General features: G+C 41.3%; 1 protein-coding gene across 1 annotated transcript in view; it reads right to left on the reverse strand.

Moving 5' to 3' along the window:
* The window catches only part of GASK1B (golgi associated kinase 1B), a 74,874-nt gene extending 53,314 nt beyond the window's left edge, over positions 1–21,560 (reverse strand). Inside the window, exon 1 of the mRNA XM_082243337.1 lies at positions 20,417–21,560. Within this exon, the coding sequence (XP_082099463.1) occupies positions 20,417–21,278 (862 nt within the window). The 5' untranslated portion in view covers positions 21,279–21,560. The remainder of the gene's footprint in view (positions 1–20,416) is intronic.
* Positions 21,561–23,850: the final 2,290 nt, after the last annotated feature.

Raw genomic sequence — 23,850 nt, forward strand, 5'->3', positions numbered from 1 at the left:
GGCAGTGCTCATCCTATTCCTCCTTGCCCAAGATACCTGCTAATGGGTTAAGGACCTTCTACTGCCCTGTGCAGCTCTTTTTAAATAACTGCCTGTCTCCTGGAATCTCCTCCATGCTCTTGAGACTGTGCTGGGAGACACATAACCTTCTAGCAATAGCACGTATTGATGTACCATCCTGGAGGAGTTGGAACCTCTATAGGGTCCAGGTATTGGCCAATGCTACCAGTAGTGACATTGACCCTAGCCAAATGCAAAACTAGTGAAAAACAGTTAGAAAAGATGAGTAGGAAACAAAATTTCAGTGGTCGCAATCTGTAAAACGATTCCTGTTTTGGAGATTGTCTCATTGTTGCCCATCTAGTGCACCTGTTGGTAATTTCATTACCACCAAAGCAGCTGAAACTGATTAAAAAACCCCTTTGCTACTTAACTGACCAGATCAATATCCCAGGACTTTTATTGACTTGATGCTGTACTCTGATTAAAAAGTGTTCCTTCCTTTTTGTTGAGCATTATATATATATAAATATATATATATATATATATATATATATATATATATATACACACACACACACACACATACACACACACACAAATATTTTGTCTTTAATTTCCATTGTAAACTGAATGGGTTGGCTTACAAGGGAAGGGTTTACAAATAGCAGAGTTATAAGCCAGTTTTTTTTAGGGATTAGGTTAAAGGTTACATTTATGCATTAAGCTATAGTTAATGTTTACAGGTTATGTATAAGTGAAGGGTGATTTATTAATTTTTGTGTGTGTTACAATACTTTTTGGGTGTATGCACACAATTGTTATTCTATTTTAGTTCTAGGTAGGTCAGGGAAATATATGATCCTCTGCTGCATTTTACTGCTATCTGGGACTCTTTTACATTATAATTCTCTCCCTCCTTTTTTAGAATAATTTCCAGTTCCTGTCCTTCTGACCACAATTTTGGAAGACAGGAAATGCAGGTAAATCTCCAACAGCAATACAAATGTAAATGTATTTTTTAGTACAGGGTGGGCTAGAACTCCAATCAGCTTTTTATTGCTGTCTGTGTCCCTGTTGCATTTTTCCCTCACTTCCTGTCCGGTTAAACCATTTTACTAAGAGAGACAGGGATAAGAAATCTCCCAAACTGAGCCCTGAATGGCAATCAAAACACATTGGTACTAATAATGATCACACTTTATAAAAAGTTTTTGCTGAATTGTTTTCACTTTAATGCGTAATAGTTCTAGATTGTAAGCTCTAATGAGCAGGGCCCTCTGATTCCTCCTGTATTGAATTGTCTTGTAACTGTACTGTTTGCCCTCATGTGGTAAAGAGCTTCGCAAACTGCTGGCGCTATATAAATCCTGTATAATAATAATAGTGGAATATAATAAATTAAGCAATCTATTGTCAAAACTTCCTTGTCAAATCAACCAAGCCAGTTTTCAAAAGTAAAAAGAAAACACCTAGGCATGAAAGACCAGCCATCTATAATTACCAAATTCTGGTTATTTTCTGTAATAATTCTGTACAATCATCACAATGAATCAAAGGAGATCATTTTTTAATGCCACTGCAGGACAGTGATATATATTACGAATAAACTAACAGCAGGTCTTTTTATTATTGGACCATACATATATAATACCTGAAATGTGGCTTTTTCAAGCTTTTGCCCAAAACTACAGCTGCAACACAGACACTTGATGATGTAAAACACATTTCCCATAGATATTGTAGGTAATACAACAGCTCAGCAAGAGATACATTGAATTACATGAGCATCACTTTTTCTAGCCATGATACTCTGGGAAGCAAGAGGCCAATGGAAATAAAAACACTAGACTATCACCATGGAGAAAAATCCTGCATACAATGGTACAGAATCAACGTATGGTACAATGCCTTTGTTAACTCCGTGCTGTAACAGCATCAGGGACACAAGGGTCTGTAATATACCAGGAAAGATCCATTCAACTAAAACAACTCTTGATGCTTTTGGAGGATAGCACTTTGTGGTGTACAATTATTAATAGATACATGATTTCTTTATATGCGTATGATGTAGTGGCCATATAGATGAGTTCATTACCAAGACCTTTTTTATATTTTTAATGGAAAAAATACTGTCCCTTCCTGTTGCCTCTGTTGTGAAGAACAGATACTATAAGTTCTGCAAAATTATTTCCACACCCCAAATAAGAGGGGCAAAGCCCCCCTCCAAATGGTTGAAGAAAATCAGAAAAAGAACACCAGTCTTCCCATTGCCCAGATACTAAATGATAAAGTGTAACTGAAGTAGAAAAAAAAGGAGATTTGTTAGAAGAGACTTTGCATGTTTAATCTGCCAAAAAATACTTTTCTGTTTTTGTATCATTATTTACAACTACTGTATCATTATTTACAACTACATTACACCTACTTTAGGCCCCTTTCACACGGGCGCTCCGTATGTCCGTATATCACCCCATCCGTACGCGGGTGATATTTGGACATAATGCATGCCAATGGGATTGCGGATGTCAGCGGATGACCATCCGCTGACATCTGATTTTCGTCCTTTCAGTTCTGTTCCGTTTTTTGGAACGGAACAGAACCCTATTTTTTCTTCCGTTTAAAAAACGGAAAGGACACAAAATCGGATGTCAGCGGTGTCATCCGCTGACATCCGGAATCCCATAGACATACATTATGTCCGTATGTCATCGGCAAACGGATGGGATGATATGCGGACATACGGACTGGATGACACAAGTGTCATCCGTGTCCGTAAAAAAAAAAAAAAAAAGGGCCGGAGCGGATCGCAATACGGTCCGCTCCGTGTGAAAGAGGCCTTAAGTGCAAAAAGCCTGTTAGGGCCCATCCATATCAAATGTGCTGGGCAAACTTGCCCAATGTAGCCCCAATGTTTAGACAAGGCAATTTTGCAGTTGTATGCACTGAAAAAGTGGGAATACCCTTTTTTTTTTTTTTTTTGGCACAGTGTTTAACGATGCAGAACATCGCATCACAACCCACAGCAATAAATGAAGATGAATGAAATGCCACTTTGTGAAATTTTAATAAATTTGAAGGAAAAAAGTCATCAATGCAATGGGTCATTTAAGACACATCATCCCTGCAGCATTCACAGCACACACTAGTGGCTGCAGTATAATGCACCTGCTGGTGTGAACAAGTCTTTTATCATATCAGAAATTCAAAGCTGTTGTGTGTCCTGTGCAGGCTTTATGCAGTATATTGAGCAGTCTAATTAGCCCTTCCATTTCTTATATTGGTCTATAAAATAATCAGTGTATGTTGTCTGAAAGATGAGGAGATTGAGAGGGTAGTTTAGCAAAAGACAGCTGTGCAGGACTGATACCACTCAGTCCACTAATATTCTGTGTGTAAGCTCACAACAAGACTTAGGAGCTGAGTGCATTTCTGGCAGATTACCAGGTATTTGTATTCTTTAAAGGGATTGAGCACATAGAGATGTGCATGCATTGCAGAGATGGACTGCATATGTTTTATTTCTATTTTTTTTTTTGCTCTGGCATACACTTTGGGGTGTATTTATCAAACATTTACAGAGCTTTTCATTCTGTGAAACTGGGTGTACATTCATTCTGTATCAATGGGATCAAAACTGAAAGTTCACATTTTATTTTCTCTCTGGTTAGAAATAGTCATTCATAGAAATCAGAAAATACCGCATTATAGTCACTAGGCAATCGTAGTAAAAACTATTTATACCCTATGATCATAAGCTTCATCTAATGGCCATAATGTAGCATTTACCTTATTGCTGTGAATGAATACATTCAAACTGTGGAAAAAAATAGCTTAACCACTTAAGCCCCGGAAGATTTTACCCCCTTTCTGACCAGGGGGTATTTTGCGATTCGGCACTGCGTGACTTTAACGGACAATTGCGCGGTCGTGCGACACTGTACCTAAAACGAATTTGACGTCCTTTTTTTCCCACAAACAGAGCTTTCTTTTGGTGGTATTTGATCACCTGTGCAATTTTTTGATCATGCGCTATAATCAAAAAAAGAGCGACAATTTTGCAAAAATAACAATATTTTTCACATTTTTTTATATGAAATTCCCCAAAAAATGTAAAAATCAAAAATTTTTTAAACTTTTGGCCAATTTGTTTTCTGCTACCTAGGTTTGGTAAAAAAAAATCACAATAAGCGTATTTTGATTGGTTTGCGCAAAAGTTATTGCATTTACTAACTAAGGGAAAGATTTTTGTCATTTTTGTTGTTTTTTTTTTTAACGAGTAATGGCGGCGATCTGCGCTTTTTTTTTTTTTTTGCGGGACTGCGACATTGCGGCGGACAGATCGGACCCTTGACTGACAGTTTGGACACTTTTGGGGGTACCAGTGACATTACTGCAGTAATCAGTGCTATACATATGCACTGTTACTGTAAAAATGACACTGGCAGGGAAGGGGTTAACTTTATTAGAGATGCCATGACTATGTGTGTCCCTAGGGGAGTGCTTCTTACTGTGCAGGGATGTGACTGTGTGTGTAACAGCACAGATCAACGGTCCTACATAGCAGGACTGTTAGATCAGTGCTTTTACACAGGGAAGAATGACAGGCGGCTTTATTTACACTAACCGACTGCCTTTCTCCCTTCACAGTGGACGATCGCACGGAGGTGTCCGTGAACGAGCCGAGGCGGGAGCGGGAGCGCGCCTCCGGCGGAGCGCGCCCGCCCGCTATTGGCTCCCAGGCTAGTGACGTACCGGTACGTCACTTTGCCTGGCCGGGGCTGACCGCCGCAGTATATGTACTTGCGGCGGTCGGCAACCGGTTAAAGCAGTTGTATACCCCGCTTGGTGATTTTTACCAGGAGGTAAGCCAATAATGAGGCTTACCTGTAGGTAAAATGAATATCTCCTAAACCTGCACAGTTTAGGACATATTCACCCTGCATGCAGCCGCTGACATCATCGTGCTGGAACTTCAGAGCTCCTTGCCGGAATGGAGGGCTCCTGCGCACATGCGCAGGAGTGACATTATTGCGGCTCCAGGCAATCACAGTGCTGGAGTCCGCGAACCCGGAAAAAATCTCGGGGGAACATTTCAGCTCCCTCAGCATCCTTACTCTCCAATATGTGTTCCACTGGCCGCTCTAGCCAGTTTACGCCAAACGCCAGTTATGAACTTTGAATGAGCATTGGCGAATGCAGATATGAGATCTTGTTACAACGCTTTACTATCAGCATGCTTGAACCTGCACCAACATCTAGCCATTATCAGAATGTGATCTGGACTTCCAGGTAGAAAGAGGAGATTATTTGGGCACTGAAGAGCAGTGAGAAACCTTCGGGCACCCTTGATTGCTCCATCCTCTATTACTGTTATCCGCCTTTTTTGAGTGGACTGTTGTATCACAGTGGCAATAGTGCTTGTACATCTATCCAGCTCACGTGGAGCCTTGAATTGGGATGCACACAGGTCAGTTAGTGTGTATACTGAAAAGCGCACATTGATTCGCTTAGGTGGACTAGATATCTGCATCACTGGCAGTTTGAATCTTTATACCTGTGCTATAGTAACAGCTGATTTCCTCCAGAGGAGGCCATGTATCTGCTAGTGTTTTCTATATTTGGGACTGGCTACGGGCCATTTCTACAACCTTGACTCTACAATACAAGATTTCTTGTTTGTACATGGACTGACATTTTTGAGGAACTAGGCTCCATAGTTATAGGGATATTCCCTGACATGGAAGATTGGATTTAATCCTCATCCATTCATTTATACTAGTAGGGTTTGAGGCTGTGCACCGGTGCTATGCTATTAGGAGTGAATGGGGCCCTTTTGTATGTGCCCACCGTGACAACGTTGTCTGTGTGGTTTTTATATGAGGTGTCTGGGTGGGTATTTTTAATGACACACTTTTGCAATTTACCAATTTTTTTCAATAAAGTAATTCTTTTTGCATCTTACTCCGTTGTTGGTTCTCCTTTACAACTACTTTTGTGGAGTGACCCTTTGGGGCCCCTCCGGTGTACTTTTTTCCCTTACAGTTGTGTTTGAGTTGTGGAGGCACCCAGTCCTATCTGGACAAAGCAGTGATCTCATTTGATATTTCCCATTCCTATGGTCTGAGTGGGTTTAGACGGTCCTGTTTTTATTTTCAAATTAAAGCTCAAAATGATGCCTCTCTTAACATGACCCAAGGAGCCAAATCTTGCAACTAGACAATACTTGGGACAATACAAAATTTCTTTAAGGTGATGATCATTCCCCAAATCCTAGTAAAATGCCAAAAGGACAACTGGCACAACAACCAGGGAGAGGATAACTCAAAAACACCTTCCAACTGAAAGGCCAAGGTAAAGAGGAATCAGGACATCAGAGTATGGTCGCAGTGCTAAACACATTTACAAACAGTGATCTTTTTTTTTTTTTTTTTAAATACAGCCCAGCATTATGTATCGTATGTATGAACATAAACAAAAAATACATAAATGCTGGTACTACTAACAATAAAAATATATTTAAAAAAGTGACATACTTAAACTAAAATATACTAAAATATATAATATACTATATAAATACTATATAAATATACTATATATATAAATATACTAAAATATTAAATTGCAATGTTCAGTCATACACATCAGAGACTATGGATGTTTGTTTTGTAAGTAAATACACTTGTAAAAAAATAATGTTTATGTATATTTGGCATCATCTTATGGTCTTACCCTTTCAACAGGAAAAGGGAGGAAGATAGGATTACACTTATCAGTCTTATACATTCCTCTTCCTTGATATACCCGATACATCAGCTTAGGAGCAGGCATCAATACCGTAACATGCATGCTCGAAATTCCTTTAAAACAGAAGTGATTTATATGATTCCAAAGCTGTGAAAACCTTCCTGTGTATAAAGTAATGATACGAATGTTTCTTTCATGATAAAACGTAAAGAATTTGTTTTAACATGTTAAGGCATCACTTTCTCAAAGTGATTCTTTTGTATGGAAATTCTTATATGTATGTATTGAAATGAGTGGCTTGAAGTAGCGGTTCCTGTGGCTCTCAGCCTCACACACTTAAAGTCATACTAAAGTCTCGTTTTTTTTTAGTTAAAAATAACAAACATGGCATACTTACCTGCTCTGAACAGTGGATTTGCACAGAGCAGCCCAGAACCTCCTCTTCTCGGGTCCCTCCTCGGTGCTCCTGGCCCCTTCCTCCTGTTGAGTGCCCCCACACCATGCAGCTTGTTATGGGGGCACCCGAGCCAAGTCATAGCTCCCTGTGTCCATTTAGACATGGAGCCGCTGCCTGGCCCTGTCCCCTACTCTCCTCATTGGCTGACTGACTTTGATTGACAGCAGCAGGAGCCGATGGCGCCATGTTGCTGTCTCAACCAATGATGAGGGGAGTCCCGGGCACCTAAAACACTCCTACAACATCGCTGGATCCAGATGGGGCTCAGATAAGTATTAGGGGGGCTGTTGCAAAAAGAAGACTTTTTATCTTATTGCATAGAATGCATTAAGATAAAAAACCTTCTGCCTTTACAATTACTTTAAGTTGGCCATACACCAGGGGGATTTTGTTTGAACGTTTGCACGTACATTTTGAAAAACCATTTGTCAGACCACTCGATCTTCCCACCATTGAGTCAACTCATTTAATTCAGAAGCCCCTAAAATTTTGTCCAAACCTGCGACTTGAACGTATCCCAAACATAGTAAATACAGTACATGCGGAAAGTATTCACAGCACTTCACTTTTTCCACATTTTATTATGTTACAGCCTTATTCCAAAATGGATTAAATTTATTATTTTCCTCAAAATTCTACACACAATACCCCATACTGACAATGTGAAAGAAGTTTGAAATCTTTACAAATGTATTAAAAATAAAAAAGGAAAAAATCCCATGTACATAAGTATTCACAGCCTTTGTCAAGACACTCAATTTTGAGCTCAAGTGCATCCTGTTTCCACTGATGATCCTTGAAATGTTTCTACAACTTGATTGAAGTCCATCTGTGGTTAATTCAGTTGAATAACATGATTTGGAAAGGCACACACCTGTCTATAAAAGGTCCTGCAGTTAACAGTGCATCTCAGAGCACAAACAAAGCCATGAAGTCCAAAGAATTTTCTGTAGACTTCCGAGACAGGATTGTATGGAGGCACAGATCTGGGGGTACAGAAAAAGTTCTGCAGCATTGAAGGTCCCAATGAGCACAGTGTCCTCCATCATCCAAAAATGGAAGAAGTTTGGAAACACCAGGACTCTTTCTAGAGCAGGCCCCCAGCCAAACTGAGCAATTGGGGAAGAAGGGCCTTAGTCAGGGAGGTGACCAATAACCCGATGGTCACTCTGACAGAGCTCCAGCGTTTCTCTGTGGAAAGAGGAGAACCTTCCAGAAGATGAACCATCTCTGCAGCACTCCACCAATCAGGCCTGTATGGTAGAGTGACCAGGCGGAAGCCATTCCTCAGTAAAAGGCCCATGGCAGCCTGCCCGGAGTTTGCCAAAAGGCTACTGAAGGACTCTCTGGTCTGATGAAACAAAGATTGAACTCATTGGCCTGAATGAAAAGTGTCTTATCTGGAGGAAACCAGGCACCGCTCATCACTGCTAAGCACACAGCCAAGATAATAAAGGAGTGGCTACAGGACAACTCTGTGAATGTCCTTGAGTGGCCCAGCCAGGAGCTTAGACTTGAATCCGAATGAACATCTCTGAAAGTGGTTGTAAAATCATGCATTCTATACATTAAGATAAAAAAACCTTCTGTGTGCAGCAGCCCCCCTAATGCTTACCTGAGCCCCATCTCGATCCAGCGATGTCCATGACTATCTCAGCCACCCGGGACTTCCCTCCTCATTGGCTAAGACACAGCAGCAGCACCATTGACTCCCACTGCTGTCAATCAAAGTCAGTTAGCCAACGAGGAGAGAGAGGGGACGAGGCTTAACTGCAGCGTGTCTGAATGGATACACAGAGCTGTGACTTGGCTCGGGTGCCCCCATAGCAAGCTGCTCCCTGCGGGGGCACTCAAAGAGAGGGAGGGGCCAGGAGAGCCAAAGAGGGACCCAAGAAGAGGAGGATCCAGGCTGCTCTGTGCAAAACCACTGCACAGAGGAGGTAAGTATAACACGTTTATTATTTTTATTGAAAAAAAAAAAAAACGAGACTTTGCAATCACTTGAAGAGATCTGAAAATGGCTGTGCACAACGCTCTCCATCCAACCTGATAGAGCTTGAGAGGTCCTGCAAAATAGAATGGAAGAAACTACATTTAAAAATAGGTGTGCCAAGCTTGTAGCATTATACTCAAAAAGACTTGATTCTGTAATTGGTGCCAAAGGTGCTTCAACAAAGTATTGAGCAAAGAAAAGAAAGGAAGAGGAGGCGCAAACACCTAGTGCATTACCCGTGGTCAATGTTGCAAATTATTTAATAAAAAATGCCAAATGCATACTCACAGACGTAAAGATAAAAACATGTTACAAGAATCCACCATGTGTGAACTGGAACAAGTCCTTCAGTCAGGACCGCTAACGCGTTTCGGGGGTCAGGCCCCCTTCCTCAGCGCTGGTCTTACCACATGCAGATCACAACTATATATGACAGCTTTAATTGCATCAGTTCAATCCCCCTCCCTCCCTCCTCCCCCCAGGAGAAAGTGGGCGGGACCATCCAGTGCTTCTGATATTGGCTCTCTCAGCCTTAAATGGAAGTTAACCCCTTGCTCATCTTGATCTAAAGATCATATAGTATCCATCCGGAACTCTGCACCCTGAAGTGTGCATATGTGAGCAAATGAGCCGTTAGGATGACTGTTGTTATTACTGGTGTGTGTGTGTTCAGAGTGGGCACTTGTCAGCAGGAAGCTGGATGGTTTACAGCATTCAAGGAGATTGCATACAATTCGTACATACCCCGCCGTGAGCAGGAATAAGGCTGGAACATACCAAAATGTGTAAAAAGTGAAGCGCTGTGAATACTTTCCCTATGCACTGTAGGTTTTATTTTGTGCCTAGATGCGCATTATAATATATCATATTAACTGTTAGAATTTTGTTCATTCGAGAAAAATTTTCCATCCAGCTCCTCCAAATTTCATCAACACTAAATTTAAAGTCTACCACCACCAACCTCACTTAAAAAAATCAAACGAACAATCCAAAAATAACATTTTTCAAATGAGATTCTAGTAGTGTATGGCCAGCTTTAGCCTAAGCACAATCTGCTCCTCTCCTAGTATGCGTGTCTCACTGGGAGGTCTCAGGAAGGAAAGTCCAGGCTTTGACACAACTGTCTTTCAGCAATAATTGACAGAAGCATTGCTGAGCTGCTAGAGAACACACGTCACTTTTTTCCTCGATGAGTTTCCATTTGTATGTAGTTGCTTCCATGAAACATTCTGTGTATGAGCCAATACTGGCCTTGCAGTGTCAAAAATATTTCATTTTTTTGTTAATGTTTTAGAGTCATATCACTAAAAGATGACTTAGAGAGTTCACTTAAAGTACAGGTAAGTTCACTGTATTTAAAGGGTAACTCCACTTTCGTGGGGAAAAAAATCAGCAAATAAAGAAAAAACAATATAGCGTATACAATTGCGACACAAATCATATTGTAATGGATTGTTATTAAAAAATTACCTTTCCTTTTCAATTTGCATTTGGTTTAGTTTTCTGAAAATGCAATGCAATATGGCTACCTGGAGGTGTTCTTTTTGTTTAATACGTTTTTATTGAGAAATTTGTACAAACAACAGATAGGAACAAAAATGTATCAACCATTATGGGAGAGGAAAAAACATACCGTCTCCAACAGCATACTCATGACCATGAATATGAACAAAACATTCGAGTTGAAATGTGAGCAAGAATGGTAACAAAATGCAGCAAGACAACGGAGAGGCAGAATGATAAAGAAGAAACAAAAGAGTGGAAAGGAGATGAGAGAAGATAGGAAGAGAGCGGGAAGCGGGAGGAAGAAGAGGGTGGTGGGGGGGGGGAGGGAGATAAGGGAAGAAAATACAGGAGGCGACCGCCTCCTATGGCTGTAGAAATAGAAAACATTAAAAAAGTGAATAACCAGCAAAGTATTATGACATTAACGCAGCATATCTTCCATATTATAAAGGTGATCCACAGTTTGAAGCCAAAGAGAAATAGGGGGAATAATTTGGCCTTTCCAGTATCTAGGGTTTAAAGCCTTGGCGGCATTCAACAGGTGAGGGGTAATGGAACCAGGAGGTGTTCTGTACACAGAATGTGTACTGATCCACACCCCAGAAACATCATTTCCTGCTTGTGTGATTGGCTCACCAATTTTCCCAGAAGTCTGTCTAAGATACAAGTCAGATTTCTGGCATCCCCTGCAACAAAAATGTCATTTTTGGAGAGATACTTCCATTAGGAATACGTCTAAAGGGATGCAGGCCCAGCAGATTTCCTCATTAGAGCCCTACAGCTGCCACAGCTGATAAATAATTAAGAAACCACTCCCATTTGACCCACTCAGCACAGAGGCACAGAGGAATAAACAGGGATTTCTTCAGAATAACAAAATGTAGGAATTTGCAACAAAGTTTGTTAAAATCCCTGTGTAGCACCCTACAGGTAGGTGCTAGGTAAATGCATAGTGGGCCTGTCTGCCTAACAGCAGGGCCGTGTTTCTTTTTGCTAGGTAGGTTGTCATGGTTTCAAAGTGTGTCTCCTGTGAGGGGAGTCTCCCCACTTGCTCTATTAGAGGCTTCTAATAGGGCAGTGGAGGAAACCCAATCAGGGGGGCACATCCAAGCTTGTAACTACCTCAGAAGGCAGATTATGCTGCAACTGATTCTGGGAGTGGGTATAAGTTTGGGGGAAGAGCGTTATGCGGTGTCTTTGGTGGGAGCAGAGTCCCAGGAGGGAGAAAATGGCTGTCTCTCTTCCTGTCTGAGGAAGTGGATGTCTTGGGGTGTCACCTTAGAATCCAGAGAGTTCTGAGTTGAGCTGAGGGGATCCTGTGTGCCGAGAACCAGCAGAGAGCGAGAGGGGTCCAGTCCCAGGAAAGCCTACACAGGTCATGAGTACTGGGGATTGCCCCTGGGGGTCTGCCTGAAGAGTTAGAGGAGACCACTCCAGAGGAGGTTCTGGGATCCAGTGCCAGCTAGTTGAAAGGGGGTACCTAGGTTGAGGACCCTGAAGTAATAGAGGGGGTACATATTCAGTGGACCCTAAAGAGCTAAAAGTGTAAAGGGGGCACCTGCGGTTTGGGCCCTGAATTATACTAGTTGAGAGTTGCAGTTATACAGTAATCCACGGCAAGCTACCTCCAGTCAATGCATAACTGAGTGGTCAGAGACTTTGCATTGCAGTGGTGTCAGTAGTTCTATGCTCCACAGTCCTGAGTCTTCTGGACCAAGAGTCGAGGATTCAGCACTTCTGTCAATTAATAGTGTGTTCTAAGCATCAGTGAGCGCTGGCTAGCAAACAAGTAAACCGTAGGTGCAAAGCACCTGTCCCCTGCGCTCTGAGTGGTGCAATCCTCTATCCACTTCGGCTACAAACTTGCAGATGTTGAGAACTATTGACACGGCAACTCTGGAAAGCTTCGGCCTTGCAGCCCCTTACAAGACCAGGGTAGTCTGGGACCACTATAAACGACAAACAAACACAAGGGCGCACCGGCCTAGTGCATTATCCTTTAATAGGTTTTACTTAAAATAGTAGAATAGAAATACTCACAAATGAGTTCTTGATAAAAGCATATCAGACAAGATATAAAATCCTCAGCATTGAGATCGGGAATGAATCGCCCCCCGAAGCTGTATAGGCTTACGCATTTCGAGGCTGCGCCTCTTCTTCAGAGCCTCTGAAGAAAAGGCACAGCCTCGAAATGCGTAAGCCTATACAGCTTCGGGGGGCGATTCATTCCCGATCTCGATGCTGAGGATTTTATATCTTGTCTGATATGCTTTTATCAAGAACTCTTTTGTGAGTATTTTTATTCAACTATTTTAAATACAACCTATTAAAGGATAATGCACTAGGCCAGTGTGCCCTTGTGTTTGTTTGTCGTTTAGAGTGCTGGCTAGCGTCGGCTGGCGTCAAGGCAGCGTTAACAGACATTTTCTGGATAAAGTCCCAAATTGTATCTAGTTAAGCCTAAAAGGAGTATCCCACTCATTCCCTTCTCCCATCCCCTTTTTCTACAATAAAACCACAAAAAAAAAGATGCCAGAGTTGTCAATGCCTCAGTTCTCACACCCAGGGTCACAGCTCACATGGGCTGGAAGGTAACCGGTAGCAATGGCAGACCCACATCAGGCCACAGGCATCAGGCCTGGAAAACCTGCTACACCTGTAATGTACAGAGATCACCCAGAGGGGAATGTTTTCTCAACAAAAGTGGAGTTATGCTTTAAGGAATATGGTGCTTCCGGGGTGTTAGCCGATGGTGTATCCATTGCCGGAGGACAGGGGGTGCTGGTGGCACCAGCAGCTAACATCCTGGAAGCAAGGCTGATGAGCATCATATTCCTTAATGCTGGATATTACTTTTACATACATCTCTCGGTCTATTTTATTTTCAAACTTTTTTTTTTTTAATGTATGGAACTGGCATATCTAATGTATTGTAATGTAATGTATATCTAATGGGACATTTGCACCTTTCATCTTGTCACTGGTTATTTTATGAACCAAAATGACTGTATATTGTTTATTAATAATACGTTGCTGCATTCAATTCATGCTAGCATGCTGGTAAATTCCCTTGACAATATATCCTTGGGAAAGGAGCAGCTTACATTAGGATGTATCCTATAAGGATATAAGGTCATGCTGATTCTTTTTTATCCTATTGTTCTCTCCAGATTGAATAGAAACAAAAAAAGCTAGCACTGCACATACAGCTCTACAGAGGACTTCCTCAACATGCATCATCCTATAGATCTAAATGTCAGTTGGATAAACAACCATTCAGGTCTAACATAACTGAACAGCATGGGATAAATATTGATAGTATAAAACTCTGCTCTGGATTTACATAGGGTTGTCATTCATAAAAAAGAACTTTGCTCCTTTAAGCCCTGTGAAGAGCCTGTAATGTTAGGGATGTTTTTTTAATTCTGAGTGTTATCTGCTGGTATCAAACATTTATGACCTCGAGTTTTCGTAACAAAATATTTGAAGTTCATGCAAATCAATATTCACTGATAAAGTTATCAAGAAAAAATAAAAAAACAAAATGGCTCATTTTATTACAAGAATAAAGTCACATCAACTGCAGCGTTAGTTAAAATAGGTGATTTTCTTACAGTATATCTAATGACAAAGCTTTTTTTGTAGTTTTGGACAAAGTAAAGAAGTATTAGAACCCCTGTTAGGTTTTTATTGCTGTTTGTGTCCCCGTTAGGAAAATTCACCCTCTCTATTTGTCTGGTTTACTGTTAACTCCAAACGTGAAAGAAAATCCTAAATTTTGCAGTGTCACCAGAATAGGAATAGAGAGGAAATCTTCTAATGGGGACTCTAGTTCTCGTGACTCTGGTGAAAACCAGGAATTCTCGCTTTTGGAGTGATTCCCTCTCACTTCCTTTTTTGGCTTTGGGACAGGAAGTGAAGGGAAATCTCCCAATGCTAAGTGTTATAACCTTCCCTTCCGCTATGCAAAATGAAAAAAAAAAAAAAAAAAGATTTTGCCTTCTACTTCAGCTTGAAGTGCAGTAACCCATAGCATGTATTCGAAATTCACTATCCTTAACCTTCTTAGCGGTATTCCCGAGTGTGGCTCGGGGTTAAATATCTGAGCCAAAAGCAGTAACCCCGAGCCACACTCGGGGTACCGCCAGAAGCATCACTGGATTCTGTAAGCAGGGTTACTTACCTTGTCACCGGGATCCAGCGATGTGTCTCGGCGGTGTCTCGCGGCGGTTCTTCCTCCCGATCGTCTCCGTGCCCCGGCTTCCATCTCCTGCAACTAACGTTCGCAGGGGGGTGGAACCGGCGGCAAATTCAAATGGAAAAACACACCAAACACACTGATACAGTTCAAAATAAAAAAAAAAATCACATTAATTTGCCCCCCAGTGCCCTTTCCTGCAGTTTTACTGTACTTTTTATGTATATATATATATATATATATATATATATATATAATGTATACAGTTGGTTTGGGCTGCTCATTCACAAGAATTACATGCTAAATAATGGTACCGCTTTCAGCACCTAAAATCCAAAAGAATCATACCGCCAGGGAGGTTAAAGGATAACTCCACTTTTGTGGGGGAAAAAAAAAATCAGCAAATAAAGAAAAAACAACATTGCGACACAAATCATATTGTAATTGAATGTTATTAAAAATAACCTTTCCTTTTCAATCTGCAGCTGCTGTAATTTTCTGAAAATGCAATGCAATACGTCTACCTGGAGCTGTTCTGTACACAGAATGTGTACTGACCACACCCCAGAAACATCATTTCCTGCTTGTGTGATTGGCTTACACATTTTCCTAGAAGTCTGCACTAAGATACAAGTCAGATTTCTGGCATTCCTTACAACAAAAATGTCATTTTTTGTGAGGTACTCCCAATAGGAACACGTCTAAGGGGATGCAGGCCCAGCAGATTTCCTCATTAGAGCCCTGCAGCTACCACAGCTAAAAGATGATTATGAAACCACTCCCATTTGACCCACACAGCACAGAGGCACAGAGGAACAAACAATAATTTCTTCAGAATAACAAAAGGTAGGAATCTACAACAAAGTTTGTTATATTCCTTGCAATGTACAGAGATCAACCAGAGGGGAATTTTTTTCTCAACAAAAGAGTTACGCTTTAAGCGTAAGCCACTTTAAGCCACTAGAAACATAGAAACATAGAATGTGTCGGCAGATAAGAACCATTTGGCCCATCTAGTCTGTACACTATAGTACAGTATGGATTCTGATTGGCTGCTGTGAGTTACTTCACTTACAAATAAGAATAGTTTATGAAATAAACCATTTTAACAGATCTTATGATTGCATTTACTGTAAATATTATTTGACAAATACCCCTTCTACTTTATCTACAGTATTTTGGTTCTGAAACTTGTTTCTGGTGTAGACAAAAAGTGTTAGGGCCCTTTCACACGGGCGCTCCGTATGTCCGCAAATCATCCTATTTTTTTGCGGATGATTTGCGGACATAATGTAAGTCTATGGCATTGCGGATGTCAGCGGAATACCATCTGCTGACATCCGATTTTCTTCCTTTCAGTTCTGTTCCGTTTTTTGGAACGGAACAGAACCCTATTTTTGTTCCGTTCAAAAAACGGAAATGAAGGAAAATCGGATGTCAGCGGTGTCATCCGCTGACATCCGCAATCCCCATAGACTTACATTATGTCCGCATATCATCCGCAAATGGATGGGATGATATGCGTGCACACGGAGCGGATGACAGAAATGTCATCCGCTCCGTGAAAAAAAAAAAAAAGTCCCGCAGCGGAGCTCTCACACGGAGCGGACGTCTGAAAGAGCCCTTATGTGCACCACATACTTGTCTATAGACATAGGTCAGGCAAACAATAAAAAATATTTGGGGCAATTTGTCAAAAGGTCATTCTCATATGAAATTGAACACAAATGATTTTTCTTTAAAGTGGTTGTAAACCTCATACTTTAAAAATGAACAAAGCATATCCTTCTATAGTGTAAATGTGTCTCAATCCTGACCCCTAAGTGTCATTTCTGTCTGCTGCTTCATTGCTCTGCTATCAGCATTATATACTTTCCCTGACACCAAGAGAAAAATGGTTACAGGAAAGGAAGCTTCAGCTGATTGACAGCCTCAGCTGTGTGAAGGAGGGTGTGTCCCTTCTTTCCAATCAGCTGTCAGAGCTCTCCTGACTGAGCTCTGCTGAGTGTAACTTCAGCTCTCTGCCCCATTTTTCTGACAGCTCATACAAGCTTTATAAATTCTGGATTTGAATGGCTGCAGAGAAGAGAAGTCTACAGATAAACAGGTAAAATGTAGGATGGTTTGTTTAATCTCTGTGTATCACCTGATGCCAGTCATTTCACTGGTTATATTTAAGGGTTTTCAACCTTTTTATTATGTTACCAGAATAAAAAAATTCCATACAGGGCATACATGCCCAATTTTATGGTCACTAATCCCGACCACAAACAAGATTTGTTAAATCTGCAAAATTTACCAATAACAATGAAGTATTAGGTCCTACCATAATCCATTCACTATCAAAATAGCTGCGCTGTCATAATAAGTAGTCATTGGTAAATTATGCTGGAAAAACAGATCATAACTGGCAGGTGACTATGTTAAGGGTCATATATCACAGTTCAAAAATGTAGAAAAGTATACTTTTTGTGTACAAAATATTTCCATTGTTCAAGTCTCTTCAGATTCACAAATTTCTTTTATAACTACAGAAAACTAATGAAAATGTGTTATTCAGAAAAAGTATTACTTTGGCCCCTTTCACACAGGGTGGACTCCTCCAGGAATCTTTCCACTGATCCCCACTGGGCAACACAGGTGACTGGTCTGTGTCCGCTACGCTTATGCAGAGCAGACACAGACACAACCTGCTTTCCTCTACGGGTGGCGGGATGTAAATGTCCCTTTACACATGATTGCCATCCGATTCAATCCACCAGCCGGATGGGGAATGGATCCCCATCTGTCTGTTTTTAGCAGATTAAATTGGATGTCGGCAGGTGTAAATGGATGCATGTTCGTTTATATCTTCTGCTCCATAGGGGACACTTGAGGGTCCGATCAGGTCAGGAGGGCCTGATCAGTCAGTGCCTGTGAAGGGGGCATTTGCTGGCTGTTATTTCTTTAGAATAACAATGTTATCTTATTAGATACAATGAAAAATTACTCCCTCTAAAAAGCACAACTTTAATTATATATAAGCACACACCTGTGTAACACTAGTTTATTGCGTGTGTATAAGTATGAGAGAAATGGCTGGACATTACTTAAAGCAATTTTTCATTTTACACTAAACCAAGAAAATGTAATTAAAGAGGAGTTCCGCCTCCCAGGAAAAAAATTAAAAGTCAGCAGCTACAAATACTGTAGCTGCTGACTTTTCAATATTAGAACACTTACCTGTCCATGGTTCCCGCGATGTCGGCACCCGAAGCTGATTTTCATATCGGCTCTTAGGTGCTGCTGCCATTCAGGGTAAGGGAACCCGGCAGTGAAGCCTTTGGGCTTCACAGCTGGTTCCCTACTGCGCATGCGCAAATCGGGCTGTGCTTTCTAATTGGTCCGGCGGCGGAGAAAGGAGGAGGGGGCTGGGCCAATTAGAAAGCAGTGCTGTCTGCCAAAAGTGGGGAAGGGTACCTGTCAAAAACAGGAACCCATTCCCCCCTCCCCCCTGAAAGGTGCCAAATGTGGCACCGGAGGGGAGGAAGGAGCATATAAGCGGAAGTTCCACTTTTGGGTGGAACTCCGTTTTAAATTTAAAAGACAGATAGTTCTGTTGTACACGTCTGCCTTTTTGATCAGTAACTGAAAAATAACAAGTTAAAATATAAACAGAGATCCACCACTTGCACAGCCTATAAAGTTGACAATATTAGGAAGTAGGAAGATCTGTAGGGCAATGTTTAGGTGGGCCCATGCTATATAATTATTGCTGATCTAACAGATTGAATCTAAGGCTGGCCATACATGAGTTGTCTTTATCGTTTAACCAGCGAGTTCAACGGGAAAAAAAATGACTTGATTCCCCCATCTACACATTCAATGTGGATGGGGGAATCCCTCCTGCTGAGCTTTTGTATTCTGACAGCAGGGAGACTTCCCACGTTGTCAGAATCCACTGATCAGCACTGACAGCTTTACCTGACTGTGTCGATCAAGACATACTTTTCTGAGAGGATGGCTGTACACAAGACGATCCTCTGTGTACAAATCAGCCTTCCCAGGAATTGGAAATCTGAACCAGACGAATTTTGATCCATATAAGTAAAATACAATAGGTTTGTCAGGATTAGTGACTATACAGTTGGGTACTAATAATTAGTTGGCCACAAAAGCAGGCAAGTTAAAATATTCAAGGTCTTTTTTATAACTGGAAATTAATACAAGCCCTATAAAATTTTGAGCAGAAACCTCAGACAGATAAAAAATAGGAATACATACTGCAATTATGAAATGTTTCCTTTTTACTTATCAAAGGTTCCCAGATATTTTACAACACAACTACTCACTGTAGTGCATTCTCTGCTTAAAGCATATCCCATTATACATGGAAATAATCATCTCTGAAGGTGTACTGCTATTTTCACTGGTTTATTGAATTACAGTAACTTTACAGGATGGACAAATATAGCACCAATAAAGTCTCTTACAAGGTTTATAGTGTTAGTACATGATAGACATGTCTGCAATGTGTAATATTTAGTAACCACAGAAACTATGATGCACATCCTTTAACTTACACAGCAGGCTTAGGAAAAAACTGTGAGGAATTACAGTTGCCCAAATATATAAGTCAAGCTTTGATCAGAAGAGCCTGATGGGTTTTGTGGTACCAACATAGCTAATCTTCCCTTGTGCAGGCCAACTATTACATGAGAAATAATAAAGCCCCCAATTAAGAGCTAATTACTGCTGACATTCATTCAGGAAAGAAATTAAAGCAATCTTGCATATTACCTTGAAAGTTTGAGCCATAAGAGTCCATTCAGACTATCGTGACTTGTCAGGCGACTTGGTCGCCTGACAAGTTGCGGTCGGTCGGCCGCCATTGAGTAGCACAGGACCCGACTTAGAAAAAGGGTCCTGTACTACTTTGGGGCGACCTGGAGGCGACTTGCATTGACTTCAATTATATGAAGTCCGTGCAAGTCGCGCCGAAGTCGCTCAGCACACAGGTCGCCCCACAAAGTCGTGTCGCGACAGTCTGAATGGGCTGTAACATGATATAGAAATGTTTACACTAATGCAAGTATTTTGAAAACTTCAAAATACTATACAATGTTGAATCAATTCTTAATACCCCCCAAAAAAAGTCCTACCAAAATATATCTGACTGTGATTTTCCAGTAAGGTCATTTTCGTACGGGGTTTATCGGCTCATTTGTCTCATGCATAGTCAGAGCCTGGATATTTGTTCACAAAATAAAAAACTATCTGAAAAGGAAAGAGAATTTGTTGTCCTTAGTAACTATATTCCAACTGCTATTTTACTAATGGCAGTTAGAAAGTGAAAGCAATAATTTAATTGGCTGCTGTGGGTGACACATTTACTTTCAGACATTTTTGCTATAGGATTCCCATAGAGTGAAATGATGAAGAGTAGAGGAGAGCAAGAAGACAAAGACAGGTGGTCATTGTACATGTGTTTCAGGAAACCAAATCTATTCTACAATAGAACAATAGATCCTCTCACCTTGCACGAACTCAAAATTTCGGCTTACAGCTGGCAATGACCGGTTAAGCCCCAGTATCCGATCCAAGTGGAAAGCAAACACTTCACTCATGTCCAGGGGTCGTTTAACAAGACCACACTCTCCCTGGCAGGCTGATGAAACGGGCTTTTTCTTGGACGGCATTTCAAACAGGATGAGATGTGCATGGCTTGAAGGCACCTGTGTAATCTTTTGTATCCTGGAATCTGCTAGGAACCGCATTGCTCTTATGTCAGCTGGACTAAACCAAGGTGGTGCTCTGTCACTGTATATTCTAATGTTACTCTGATGCTTGTTCGTCTCCCCCCTAGCATCACCTACAAGATTTAATCCCAGGTCCCTGGATTTGTGGGTGGGGGTTCCCCTTTTTTGATTCCCTTCCGCAAGTTTGTCCTCAATTTTATGAATATCTTGAAAGACACTGTGCCCCAGCTCATTCTTTCCAAATGATGCCGATTTCCTCCTCTTCTTTGGTTTCACAGTCCCCCTGATATTGGCCGGCTTGATTCTCTTGGACCTCAGAGTGATGTACACAACATTTGGCTGCAGTGTTGGAGAGCTGTTTACAGCGCCCCCATCTGGCTGTGAATTTTCCACATAAAATGTATTCTGTTCCAAAAAGTTCCTTGGTTGCTCAGTGGTAGACACTTTCTGAGTGGGCTTCTGTGGCAAAACACTTACCACCTGACTTACTATAAAAATCCCATACAGAATACAGGCAGTGCAAAGCAGTAGTAGACTCCTCTTGCTCTTGGGACGTCTCCCACCACACGTTCGACAGATCCAGGCACAAAGTAACCGAATCAATGAGCTCCTGAAGGTTCCTGTCCGAGCTGAGGTCATCTCTCCAAGCAATCTACATAGTGACAGCTGCTAGGAAGCTGTGATCTCCTGTTGGGATCTTGCATGCTTCTTAGAAAGAAAAGAAACAGTTTGTTTAGGAAATGGAAGGAGCTTGTTCGGAGCCTGAGAATGGGAATGTGCTGCTGGATCTCACAGTGACTCTGACACTCCACTGCAGAGAGCCTTTTATCAGCTACCACTAGGGAAGTGATTTCTTTCACTGAATGAATGGAGACAACTGTGTAAACAAAGCGAGGCGGAGATCTCCAGTCCAAATGTCAGGGGCTGCCTGCCTAAGAATTGTTCATGTGAGAAAGAGAAAAAAAAAAAAATGCAGCATATTTTTGTCATACCAGGAAACGTCTGTTTGCCGGGACAGAGAACTCTTCAGTACGGTTTCATTCCCTCATATTAGAAGCATTTTAATATAAAACTGCAAGGCGAACTCTGCCCTGAGCAATGACAGCTTAATTTGTGTGAGTGGCTATTATATAATACCTCAGGAATTCCAGGGAGAATTAGAAACAGTCTCTCTATAAAACCTAAATGGAAATAACATTTAAGAGCACCACACCCTATTTCCTAAGCACACGTTCAGCAAACTCTTTCAGTTACCTTAATATTTAAAATGCATTGTAACAGTCAGTTTATATAAAACGTTTGCTGCACTCATCATTTCTGTGCCTCATCTGACAACGTGTCATTGTATTTTCCCCACTAGGTGTGGAAACACTGTATAGCGTTCCAGATATTCTGCTTCCTTAGTAAACGTGGTTAGATTTTCATTTAAATGTTTGTACTAAAATTGTGCGAAATCCTTTGTCAGAGCATTCTTACTTGCGCTCATTGGGTCAAATTTAGTTTGAAAGCCCTTCAAATTTCATCCAGACCTGCTACTTGAGTGCAATCCAGGACTTAATAAACATGATTCGATTTTCATTTAAACATTTGGAAATCTGAAAAATCGTTCATCAGAATGTTCTTGCGTTTAAATAGTTTTGCTCGAAAGCCCTTAAAGTGATTCTAAAGCTAGATACACACTATACAATTGTCTTTAGATTTTTTCCTTATAGCCTCGTACACACGATCAGATTATCGAACGATCTTGCGTCCGATTTTTGTTGCATGCTAGTCTCATATGGAAAGTGAAGAGGTTACTTTCATGCGAAAATTCCCGTACGACAGAATTCTACTTCAGAAGTGATGTCATGTGTTGAATTGTTTTGTATGTGTTCTTTCATTTCTGAGCATGCCTAGTCTTACTCTTATGATTTTTTTTTTTGGACAAAAACTGTTCTTATTAACCGCTTGCCGACTGCTCACAGTATATTTACTGCGGCAGTCAGCCCCTCACAGGCAGAGCGACGTAGGTCTACGTCGCTAGCCTGTGAGGCTCTGGGGAGCGAGCGCGCGCCCGCGGAGGCGCTCTCCCGCTCCCGCGCGGTCACGGACCCCCCGCACGTGTGACCGGCGGACCCGATGTCCGCCGGTCACTCGGCGATCGTCGGGGGAGAGGGAGAAAGTCAGGCGGCTTGTGTAAAAAAGCTGCCTGTCATTTTCCCCTGTGTATGAAGGATGATCATACAGTTCTACTGTGTAGAACCGTTGATCACTGTTCATACATCTGAAGCCACAGCCAATCACAGTAGAAAGCACGCCCCTAGGGACACACATAGCCCCTCCCTTTCAAAAAAAGTTAACCCCTTCACTGCCAGTGTATTTTTACAGTAACAGTGCATATGTATAGCACTGATTACTGTAGAAATGTCACTGGTAACCCCAAATGTGTCAAAAATTTCAGTCAAGGGTCCGATCTGTCCGCCGCAATGTCGCAGTACCGCAAAAAAAATCGCAGATCGCCGCCATTACGCGTTAAAAAAAAACAAACAACAAAAATGACATAAATCTTTCCCTTTGTTAGTAAACGCGATAACTTTTGCGCAAACCAATAAAAATACGCTTTTTACGATTTTTTTTACCAAACATAGGTAGCATAAAACAAATTGGCCGAAAATGTTAAAAAATTTTGATTTTTACATTTTTTTGGGGGGGAATTTCATATAAAAAAATGTGAAAAATATTATTTTTGCAAAATTGACGCTGTTTTTTTGTTTATAGCGCGTGATCAAAAAATCGCACAGGTGATCAAATACCACCAAAAGAAAGCTCTGTTTGTGGGAAAAAAAAGACGTCAAATTTGTTTAGGTACAGCGTCGCACGACCGCGCAATTGTCCGTTAAAGTCACGCAGTGCCGAATCGCAAAATACCCCCTGGTCGTTTAGCAGCCAAATCCTCCGGGGCTTAAGTGGTTAAACTAAAATTGGACGTTGTGTTGACGTACGATAAAAAATTTTATAGCCTGCACATCCAGATTTTGTCGTCCAAAAATTCGCAATCGGCTGTCGAAATTTTACTTCCGATTTTCGTATCTTGTGTACGGGCTTTTAGTCTTGGTTCACACTAGCGCGATGTCAGACATCGCATGTGATTTGCACCGCATTGCTGTGCAGATCACATGTGATGTCTGTGCAATGCGATTTCAGCCATACAGATTATATAGCTGAATTCGCA

Source organism: Pelophylax lessonae (genome assembly GCF_965119305.1).
Source record: "Pelophylax lessonae genome assembly, chromosome: 1".
Taxonomy (NCBI): Eukaryota; Metazoa; Chordata; class Amphibia; order Anura; family Ranidae; genus Pelophylax; species Pelophylax lessonae.